Below are 12,222 nucleotides of genomic sequence, written 5' to 3' on the forward strand. Positions count from 1 at the left end.
CGTGACGCTTTGTTGCAATGCAAAGTGATCTGTGGCCCGAGTCACTGAAGAGTTCAAGGTGTCAACAGCCTTTATTTAATCTCTACTATAATGAGATGGATCTTTTTGAACTGTACAATAAGCTCTGGACATAAAACAAGGTCATCCGACACTGCAGCAGCACTAATGAGCTTTCATGTCATGTTTTCATCTCGTGCCCTTTCAGGGCCACGGAACGATTACCATCCTTCAATTTTTGGGCTTGGCTTTTCATAAATAAAGAGAGAGATCACAGTCATCCAGTGTAGGCTTTTATTTTTTCTTCAAATCCATAAATCTGTTTTTCTCAGTGATGTGCCACTGTGCACACAAGACAATCAAGACAGTCATTGTGTCAGATATTATCAGACAGAGTAGCAATGTGCTCCTCCTTATCAGCTGAACTATCGTATTTACATTCCCTCAGGAGGTCATAAGAAAGAAAACTGGATTCCTTCATTGTGAACAGTCTTAATTTGACTTTGTAGAGTCCCTGTGAGGCATTTGGAAGAGACAGAGAGTCACACAAGTTTCGCCAGAGCACAGAAAACTTATCAGCCACACTTGAAACGGAATTTTCTCTTTGGTTTGATCGCTTGGTTATTTTTAATACTGGCTTTTCGGACTGCTGTGACTAGAGCATCCTCATGATCCATCTCGGAGGTAAGAAGTTAGTTTTTTTTCCCCAGAGAGATTGTAGTAGAAGTGCCTCGCAGCTGCTTCAAAGTAGAGGGCGTGCAATGTAGCTCCTGTTATGCAACTGAGACAAAGGGGGGTGGCGAATCAAAGTGAATTGAGCTCTGTAAGCTTTTGGCATTCACTCAACGCACATGCTAATAGAGTACCGGTCTGAGAATGGAGCAGTAATGCTGAAAACAGAGGCAACATACAGGAGCAACAGGTGCTGGACTTTTAATAACATTGCACAGTTCCAACAAACTGCCCTCCTACATGTTTCCAGCTGGAGGAACAACCGACCCAAAGCACGGGAAGCAGGAAAGAATGGGTGTTCTTGTCTGTGTGTCTTGTGGAAAGCCATGGCAAACTGACTCAGGCATTGAGGTCAGTACAGGAAGGGCAGCTCTGCACTGGAACAATAGCAGGGATTTAAACAAGTCTTGCATAACGTGTCCAGGCTGCAGGACACAATTAGAACTGGAGGTGCACTGAGAAATAAAGTTAAAGAGAGGGTCCCCTTGTACATATTCGACAGATTGCACATCTATTTGCTTTGCGTCTACCAATTATCAACCAACAGGAATGACACATGCATTCACGTTTCTTTCTTAGCTCTTAAAGAAGCTACTCCCCTGTTTTTTGTTTATTTCACACAGATACTGTTCAAGCCTATATGGAGGACTTGGTCGAATCCATCTGTTCCCCACCAAGACGCTGCACACCGGAGATAGGGAATGTAAGTCATCTGCTTCTACACTATAACACAAATAAAGACGGTAAAACATCAGACCAAGGCATCAGGTCTGAGAAAGAGACTAGCAGCCTCTTTATAAAACAATGTGTAGGATCCACACTAAAAATGTACGTACAGACAAAAGCCAAAAATGGCCTGCTCTGCACCAAAAAAATATTAGACAATTTCTACAATCAGGCTTCCATTTCACCATCTGCTTTGCCAATTTCCCATCTCCAAAATGTTCGTAAGCATGGGTTAAAGTTTCTCCCATCAAGTCTGTTTTTATAAATCACAACTTTTGCATGGGAAGTGGTGTACGCCTCTTTCAGGCCTTGTTTTGTGTGTATGTTATGTTCATAACTGAGGGCCTAGGACTGAATACGGGTGCTCAGTACCTTTAAGGTATCAACTGAAATAACCAAGTACCAAGACTATCAAAGATTCTCCAGTCAAATGACGATTTTGTCTCAGATCAAGAAAAAAATGATTATTTGTATGGAACTGCTTGCAGCCAATCACCGCAAGCATTCTTCGATTAAATGTGACACAACGCTACATAGTCTGTGGTGTGGTGAAGTTGTTCCTGGTGTCGTTGACGAAGTTAGTTTAACGTGCCGATAAGCCACCAAACTTAATGCTTCCGTTCATATGGTGGCAAAATGGTAAATGGACTGTACTTGTATAGCGCCTTTCTGGTCTTCTGACCACTCAAAGAGCTTTCACACTACATTACATTCACACATTCACACACTGGTATCCGAGGCCACCATACATGGTGCCACCTGCAACTCAGTAACCATTTACACGCATTCACACACTGATGGAACAGCCATTGGAGGCAATTTGGGGTTCAGTATCTTGCTTTGATGCTTTGACATGCGGACTGGAGGAGCCGGGGATCGAACCACCGATCTTCCAATTGGTGGACGACTCGTTCTTCCTCTGAGCCACATCCACCCCCAATGGGTATTGAACAAAAAGAATAAACTAGTATCAAATAAAATACTCTACTGGCATTGGTAACACTTTAAGAGTACAGGTACTGCAACGCATTCTCACCCCAAATTGTCAAACACCGCAACTTTGTCAGTGGACTTTCATGTCTAAATATCACATGCTAAATACCCCCCTGCACCTGTTGTTGATGTCCCAGGACGGCATGTCAATTTAAGTTTGTTAAATGCATTGTGTCTTTTCAAAATACACTTCCATTTTCACTGGAATTGTACAGTTTGTACAGTTTCTACTCTTTTTCAAAATACACTTCCAACATAAGTTAAACACTTAATTTTTTATGTTTATTTCCTTGTACAACAAAAGTACGTAGTTAGGCTTCAAAAAACATCATGGTTTGGCTTAAAGCTCATATGGAAAGTGAAAAGCTGGGTGAAAGTTCGGGGTATGACGGATCCATCCATGTCCCCTAACACCCACCCTATACTCTTGGGACTTTCCTGTTCTTTTTATTACGCCGTTGCCAGTCGTGTTACAACCTGACGCTGCCTGGCAGTGTATCATATAGCTGCAAAAGGTGCCTTTGTGTGTCAGTATCTGACAACAAAATCACTGACAAGGCTGCAATATTTGACAGGTTGGAAATGAGAACAGACTGTGTATTGGTGCTGCTATCACACTTTTATAAATGATACCCAGAGAAAGACGAGGCTGCAGCAAGATGCATTCTCAGCTGAACGTTACAGCTGCTGGTACAGTGTAGAGTTATGAGTTTTATGAATCTATAAACCAGTAATGGGTATATAAGAGTTTAACACCTGTGCAAAGGACAAACACCTGTCCTCACACTGAGAACTAGAACTGAACAAAAAACTACTGACGAGAGACATCAAGTGCTGTTCTCCAACTCAACTGCCCTTGAAACAGTTTATCTGCATATCCATGTGCCTGCAGACCTGGCTGAGTCAGACAGCTGGACAACCTGATAAGTGTGTGTGCAGAGTTCTACAGCTCCACTATAGGCTCCTCTAAACTACAGCACTGAACAAACTAGACCGTACAGTGCCTGCGTGGAACACAATGCCTCCTTTAATAACCTTGACCCAGTCTTGTGAATTTACAGCGCCAGGTGAAGTGCTGAACAGGTCTTTTATGATCCTGTGAGCCTGTTGAGCGTTTGTGCGGTTTCATTCAGATTTTCATCACAGGAATGTACTTCAGGTTAAGTTTAGGTGAAGATGTAAATTAATAACACAGGATGAAGTCAGGTAATTTGATAAAAGTCTACCTTACTTAAAGAACTTGCTGTGGTTCTCTGCTACATTTCTATAAAGAAAATATGTTGCTGAGTGAAATATTTTATACTTTGAACCTCAAAACTCATCAAGAACCCCTCCCTCACTCCAATGACATGTTCAGACATTTCTTTTTTAAATGGTAAACCCATTTATCAGTTTAGTCATTAATTCATCAAATCTTTAATGTAATGTATTCATCAAAAATGACCCTCCAACTTTTCTGCCATGCTTGTTTTTTTGCTGCCTGTTTCTTTAGTGCCATGTTGTCTACAATAACTCTGGACTGTCGTGACTGATAAACACTCAATGCATCATCTTAAATATTTTTAAGTGACAAAAATGTGATGTGACAGGGTGGCACACAACAGCATAGTAATGATGGTAGTCATGATTTTATGGCACCTATAGTAGCCTAGATACATGCTGGTTTCACATCAGAAAAATATCTCCTTTTAGCTTAATTTCTTTGTCCCATTTTACCTGAATACATTAAGTCTTCACTAAAACACTAAAGAGCTAATGTTAGGCTATAAACAAACAACAACATCATTTTTACTGAGTATTTGAAGGCAAACTGTTGACATGTAAAACTGTATCACTTATTTTGTGGCAATACTGTTTTCTTAAATTAATAATACAATATTTTTTACTAATTTTTCATATCGTCAAGAATATGGTTATCGCAAAAATGCCCTTAAATATCGCGATATTATTATAGGGCCATATCGCCCACCCCATCTTGCACCACTCTATTATCAAAAAAGAGAAAGAGTAAGTGTAAGAGACCAGTGACTTACTGACTCTTTGCTCTGCCCATTTTTGTTATCTCAGACCAATCACAATGGTTGCTTCATGTAAAGGACATTAGAAACAATGCTCGGACATGTTGGTGAGTGGCTGCTGAAATGCCCAGGATGTAAACCCTTATTTGTTACAATGCACCTGATGTCCCACATTACCTGACTTAACCCTAATGCTGTAACATAGTGATTAGTCATTCTGTGCCTATGTAAGGACTTGATCTACCACTTTATAACCATATCTGTGCAACAGGCAATAAATAAAATCTGTATAGTTTAAGTCTGATGACACAGACACATTTTCTGTTCACTAGAACAAAATGTACAGTGTGCACCTGCCCACTAACACAGAGTGCATCAGTGTCGACCTGAGTAAATCAAACGCCATTAATTGGGCGGTAAGAATGCCAGAGGAGGCCGTCTCTCTCTCTCCCTCTGATGACTCCGTGTTTCAGTTCCTTGCCAAAGCCCAAAGAGCGCACACACGCAACTCAGCAGTGCGCCTGTGCTTCGAGGGATGGCTGAGGACTACACACTCCGTCCTCACTGAGGCACACACACGTCTGTCGAGACAGCAGGTCTGGGTTTGGATGCAGGGACAATCCTGACTGGATTTAATAGGACAAAATGCGGAGTCCGGAAGCGACAGTGTGGCCGCGGTGCGCCGTCGGTGCACAGTAAGGAGCGAGTGACGGGTCGGTGTGAATAATGTCTGGAGCCGCCGAGTGTGTGTGCAGAGCTACTGACTGGGAAAGTTGATTGTCGGTTGTTTGGATCTGAGACAAGATGCATCTGTTTCGGAGTCATCATTACCAAGTGTTCCCGGACCGCTCCTCCGTGGAGACACCGACCATACGAGGCATCAGCTGGGTATGCTGCTTTACTGTTTACTTTAAGGGAATAACTGCGGAGTGGCTCATTATCAACAGGAATTAGTGCTCTGTACGGTGGCACACCATGATGATCAGGACATCTGAGTGATGTCAATACTCCAGTGATCATCTTCATGTAACTTATTACCAGCCTGATATTGCCTGGTGCCTTTTAAAGTAATAAGAAGAGACCTTTTTGTTACGTTAATGCAGAAACTTTGCACATCTTGGACTTAATGACAAATTAAAGACATTAAAGAAAAATGAAAATGTCATGGATTAGTCACTGCTGGTAAGCTGGGACTGTTTGCACAAAACACCTTAAGTTTTCTCCTTAAGTATGACACTAAGGCTTAATTTCTCCTTAGCTGAAGGACAGAATCCCTTAAAAGGTTTCCTCAGTTAAGGAAAAACTCATTTACTGCGTTTAAAGAGATTTTACAGCAGTAAAAGTTTCCATGGAGATTGTTTGTTTGCTTGGACTCATGCCTGTGACGCCTGTTATCATCTCATGAAGTGGACTTATAATTAGATAGTGAAAAATGGCAGAAGAAAAGACAAAAAAAACACATTGGTCAGAGGAGGAAAAGATTATACCTCTGGAGGAGTACAATCATAGACAGCACAAACTACATGGTAAATTTGATCCGTGAATACCAGAAAACAAAATGACTGTAGGAAGAAATTGCAACAAAAGTTATTTCAGTCAAATCTATAGTGTAAAATCACCATAAACTCAGTCATGTGGCAGTTAAGACAGAATCAGAGGTACCTTGGGTTTTTGTGTTTTTACCTTGCTTTGGTTGCTAAGGTTCTTTGTCTAGAGATTCCTTAAGAATAAGATCAAGACAAGGAGAAAACCATAAATACTTAAGTAAACATTTTAAGAACATCTTAAGGAGAAGACTTATGCAGGATTAATACTTCTGCATCAACTTGACGCAGTCTATTTTTTTTGTAAGCTGAAACCATTTCCCTCAGTGGAAACAAAGCTTTTATTTACTTTAATTTCACACATAAGAAACAATAAATTGTGAAGACAATGAAGCCTCCACAAAAATAACATTTTAAGTCTTGTGTGTGATTTATTCTAGCTTCATATGAGCAGAGGAAATCTCTGCTCGTCGCTAGGCTAATTTATACAATGTAAAACCATACGCTTGTACTAATAACGTTAGCATGTTATATGTGTTTTAAAACGTGTTTAGTGTAAGACAGTTGTTTTGTCAGTGAACCTTGTGAGTTGTTATGGAGCCGAATTATGTAACATTACCTTTGTTAAGTGTTGCTGTTGTCCCTGGCTTCATATGAGTAGAGAAAAAGTCTGCTAGCTACTAGGCTAATTCATACAATGTAAAATGCCTTAGGCTTGCGCTAAAAACATTAGCATGTTGTATTTGTGGGGAAAATGTGTCCAGATAAAGACAAGTGTTTGTCTGTGAATGCTGCGAGTTATAGTGAAGCTGATTTGTGTTCTTGTGGTTGAAATTGTCTCTATTAAGCCATGTTAAATGTGTGTTTAATGTGAGTTTGGAAACAACTAAACTTTACAGCACTTCACAGAAACCCAACCACCAACTAGTTTTTTGGAGGTGTAACTGCATTGACACAGCCACACCACCACACAAGTTTAAATGCTGTCAACGGTGTAGGCCATGTACGTAGGGTCTGCCACACAAGTTTAAATCCTCCTTTAAAGGTGTTTTGTGCAACCAATTTTATTTTGAGGACACCTTAACCAGGACTTTAAGGAAAATCTTAACTGAAGGTGTTTTGTGCAACTGGCCCTTGATTCTTAAAAGCTAGTATAATCATAATTTGCAGTGCAAATTGGTGTCTACTGAGTGTCTGACACATGGTGGCTTAATTGCCCTAAAAGTCCTAGTTTTTGTTAAAATGACAACCACCTTCCGGCATACAATGAAACAGCATCTGAGACATTTTATGCTGAAACACAGCAAAACGGACGTAAAAATGGGGTTTAGTTTACCTCCCTTTCTCTCACATCCACTATGACACAGTTCAGGTCCCCCAAAAACAGCAGCTTGCAGCTATTTCAAGAATGCTTCCAGAGCAGATCTCTCTATTGTTTTAGCAGTTTGGGTGTGGGGACACAAGAAGTCTTTTTTTTTATTAAACTCAGGTTATAAATAGTGTATTGTTTATTGTTCAACTTCACCACCACATCCCTGTTCAGTATACAGAAGAGTTTATGGAAGAATGAACAAAGGGGAGGTTTTGTCTCCAGGTCACAGGAAGACACAGAACAGTGAGGCTCTAAATTTACTCAACTTTTTAAGCATCAATAGGTCAAAGACGACTGTAAATCTCCACAGACTGCTTCCTGAACTTCCTGTCCTTATCAGCCAAATATCAATGTCACGTAAAGCAGCACAAAAAGGTCAAACTACAATGACACTATGTAATTACATGACACAATACAGTACAACTGACAATTATGTTTTGGATCTGGCACACCGGTTTTGGCACTCGACAACCTGATCTTAATAACCGCCTGATGTAAAGTGTTACACGTATTCTCAAATGTCACAGGAGTGGTTAAACTTGTCACTCGACCAAGTTGGTTTGTGTTTACTCTGGTTATCTTATACATTATAAATTACACAACAACACTTCCACAGAGATGTCCTCACCAGGCCAGTTACAAGATTTACACAAAAGTGTAAAGTTCAGGTTGACAACATACTAAAAAACACTCTAATCATAAAATGGACACATGTACACATGGTCATTCCTAAGGGGAAGATTCATTTCATAATTGCACACTACATCTTTGGCTTGATAGTAATCAAAGCTGCAGAGAATAATTCATTTAGATCAGTAGTTCATTTAGGCCTGATACCAACAATGAGCACACTTTAACTTGCACTGAGGCATTTGCTAATTCCCTCTCTGACCTAATGCTGGCAAATACCTCTTAACTGGGGCAAAACTGAGCTCTGTCTTTATTAGGAGATGCCAGGACATCAGCTCCCTGTCCTTATTGCTCTTTCATGCCAGTGCTGAGACATGGAGACAAAACAGAGCAAAATACCTCACATTCAGAAAGGTTCCTAATTGCGTCCGTCTGTCCACAGGCCTGGAAGGACACTGGTTATTCCACATTTTTTTGTCTACTCAGGGGGCACATGTGCCATTTATGGTGTAACTGGATGTATGGAGTCATACTCAGTCATATACTTTAATTGGAATCAGTCATAATATGTGATCAAGTTTTTTCACCCACAGTAACAGTGGGAGCTAATGCCTTTTTTTATGACCAAGTTAAAACAACTGGCAATGTGCCATTCAGGCTACGATCATGTGACACAGCTGGCTGCACAGCACACCAGACAAAACATGCCACAAAGTCTGTCTGCAGAGTGACTGGAGATACCTAACAGATATCAGTGAGGTGATGTTGAGAAGTGTCCTGATCAATATTGACAGCAGCTGCACATGTGAACGTGAGCTATGCCATGTGATTACTTTGCATATTTTACATTTTGTACACAAACAGAAACTCAGGTGTTATATAAAAGTACCCTTCCCATTCAGTAAATATTTGTCCTGGCAACCGCATGATAAGACAAAAGTGAGATGTGGTGCCTGTAAATCAGTTTTCATTCATGGTGTGAGGGGTTCAGTCATGTCACTGAGTACACAAGCTACCAGAGAGAAATATTGGATCTTAGTTGCTGCCTTGAAAGTGGCCTTAATACCTTTCTGGGTTAAGTTAACTGAAAGCAGGTGCATGTGGAATACAGGTGGACGACGGTATCTACAAGTGGATCATAAACACATAACAACCATGCATCGAAGAGGAAACAGGCCAGAATACACACACACACACACACACACACACACACACACACACGGGGATGCCGAATAATCAGTGGCAACATTTTCTTACACAGTCTACCACACTGAGCACATACCTGTTCTCCTCTGTGTGCTGTCATACTGCTCAGTCCCCCGGTTATATGCGCTGTCACTTTCAGCAGTGGGGTTTGAGCAATTTCACCACGTTATCCCATTGCTTTCATGTTTGGTGATCCTTTCAGAAAGATGTTTAATATCCAAAAAGTTTGGTCCTGGCCAGGCAGCATCCCCGCCGAATATTAATACACAGCGGAAGCAATTAAAGCGTCTACTTTAACAAGCTAGCAGTTAGCCATTTTGTCACGAAGAACCACTCAACGTTAACTGTGATTATTTTTACCAGAGGTTTGGTTTATGGCGATATCCGGCGGCCGGTGGGCACCGCGGTGTTTCAGCTCGGGTTTTAACTCAAAACAATGACTTTTAATTTGTGTTACTGACGATAAAAACATCGTTAATTGTGACTACAGTTAGCTAACATTTTTAACAGAAATACAAACTTCTGACAGCACCGAATTAATGACGTCAACTTAGCAAACAGCCAATCATGTCGCAGAGGGGCAAGAGGCAATCAGACACACCTGGGTCCGCACCATTATGACGCCGGTGTACACCATTTAACGCAGTGGTTCCCAACTGGTGGGTAGCGGTCCAGAAGTGGGTCATGGTGCCATTCTGAATGGACTGGAAGTGACTCGCAAACTTGTCAACTTTGTAGAAAAACACACTTTATTTTAAAGTGCAGTTAATTAAGCACAGAGCTTTTATTTTGAAGTGCCATTTCCTGCTGTAGAGAGCGCCGAAGTCACGCCCCTTCCGGTGAAGCTCATGGGACCTTAGATCGGAAAAAATATGAATGGCAGTGAATGGGGAGAGAAATATTATCCTTTAGTCCCGTTTGAGTTGTGACATGAAATCCAAATATGTCGTTAATTAATTTAAAACATAGATTTTAAAGGTCAAGAAAGTCATACTTTGTGGTAAAACTGTTGAGATATAAGCTTTTGAAAAAAACGTAATTAGAAAAACTACACAGGAGGTGGTCGCGTATGTGACGTCATAGCTTTCGCTCGCTTCCTGCCGCTTGGAGTGACTGCAACCTGGCACAAAACACACAGACATCTTCAACGATAATTCGATTAATCATAAAACAGTGGAATTTCAGTGGGGAGGCCAAGCTGATAATATTGCTCTCCTCATTCACTGCCATTCATATTTTTTCCGATCCAAGGTCCCATGAGCTCTACTGGAAGGGGTGTGACTTCAGCACTCTAGAGTGAGCAACTAAAAGCCCTGTGTCCACCGAGCAGTACGGTACGATACAGTTCAGTTCGATACCCTTTTTTCCATTTCCACTGCCAAAGATTGTGGCTAGTTTTGAGGCTCATGTAACCACTGTTCATACCGTGGAGAGTTTTATTAGTCGACTATAACTGTGACTAAAATTAAAATATGCTTTTCTGCCTCTCACAGCAGCTGGAGTCGGACTCTTTTGTCCGACTTTATCGACTGGGCCGACTGCCGGAGACTTTTAAGGTGGAACGTTAACCTGTAATGTTACTCAATGCATGAGTTGACGACTTGAATCCATCAACACACCTTAAATTTCACTGTAACAACTTTGACCATCACTTTAGTTTTTATATGACATACACTTTTAGTAATGAGTGGATCTTCATGCATTTATATATATTAATTTTGACTGTGTTATGTGAACTGCGTCTATTCTACTCCTTTGAGAAAATAAAACAGCATCGCAGAGTGCCGTTTCCATGGGCAACGTTAAACCCCCGAGCTTGCCTGAGAAGGACTAAATGCACAAACCTGCTATTTTTAAATATCCCATGGAGAGGAACTTTTAGCTGTGTCACTGGTAATGAGGAAATACAGTGAGTGCTGGACGGAGCAGTGAGTGACAAAAACCCCGTCCATATACTGTTTGCAATGGAAATGCTAGGGTCTAGGTACCATGTGTGAAGGGTTACTTTTGGTTCCAAAGGTACCATACTTAAAGAGTTTGGTGGAAACAGGGCTTAACAGACAGCTACTTGACAGAGACAGAAAACTAGCTCAATGACATGGCCAACCACAAATATGACGCTTAATGTATTAAACTGTGTGGACCTTGATCAAATGACCAGTGTTGCCAGATCTCGCGAGACAAATAAGCAACCAGGCCTGTGAAAACAAGCCCAAAACAAGCGACTTTTTCTACAGAGACCCCCTAGGTTCCAGTGAGAGAAAATTAAATAAACTATGTGCACGGTTTTACAGTCCGTGGGGACGGATTTTAAACTGTGGGTACAGATTGTCAATATACATCCATGCGGACAGATTAGTAAACTGTGTGCAGTTTTGCAAAACTGTACCCACGGTACACAGTTTATTTATTTTTCTCCCCCCTGAGCTTCAGGACAATGACTACAAGAGGGAGTTAAACCACATTTTAACATTATTTAACATTAGAAAACAGATGGGATATCAAATATAGACTGATGTACCAATTACATTATATATACAGTAAACCTCTGATAATTAAAATTTGCACACACAAATAAATATCATCCTGAATTCACAAATTCTTTATTTATTATTGCTTTTTATGCACTCATCTAACTTTTTCTTTTAGTTACAGGACTGATGTTCTCCTAACCAGAAAAAAACACATTACCCTGCTCTGCCTCTGATTGGCTAGTACTCGTTGCCATCAGAGTCAGAGCCAATTAGAAGCAGGATGCGGGTGGGGAAAAAAACTCTGCTGTCTCCTGTGTGTATGGGGAAAGGGGAGGGACAGAGGGAACAGGCAAGACAAACTATCCTACGTTTAAATAACATATCGAAAATATCTGTTTGACAACTTATTATGGAGCTGGGAACAAGCCCAAATAAGCAACTACGCTTTAAAGACAAGCCCAAAAAAAAACCACGACCCGCGACTACCAATATTTGTAAGCGACTTTACAGAAAAACAAGCCCAAAGTCAC

At 40.9% G+C, this 12,222-nt stretch overlaps 1 protein-coding gene across 2 annotated transcripts in view; it reads left to right on the forward strand.

The window, feature by feature from the left end:
- Positions 1-12,222, forward strand: part of rapgef3 (Rap guanine nucleotide exchange factor (GEF) 3) — a 45,917-nt gene that overhangs the window by 3,237 nt on the left and 30,458 nt on the right. Inside the window, exon 2 of one of the 2 annotated variants that reach the window (XM_033628391.2) lies at positions 1,353-1,432. In XM_033628391.2, the coding sequence (XP_033484282.1) occupies positions 1,370-1,432 (63 nt within the window). In that variant the 5' untranslated portion in view covers positions 1,353-1,369. Of the gene's footprint in view, positions 1-1,352; positions 1,433-5,137; positions 5,355-12,222 lie in introns of those variants that run through there. The other variant, XM_033628390.2, reaches the window with a different exon arrangement.

The sequence above is a fragment of the Epinephelus lanceolatus genome, chromosome 8 (assembly GCF_041903045.1).
Source record: "Epinephelus lanceolatus isolate andai-2023 chromosome 8, ASM4190304v1, whole genome shotgun sequence".
In the NCBI taxonomy this organism is placed as follows: Eukaryota; Metazoa; Chordata; class Actinopteri; order Perciformes; family Serranidae; genus Epinephelus; species Epinephelus lanceolatus.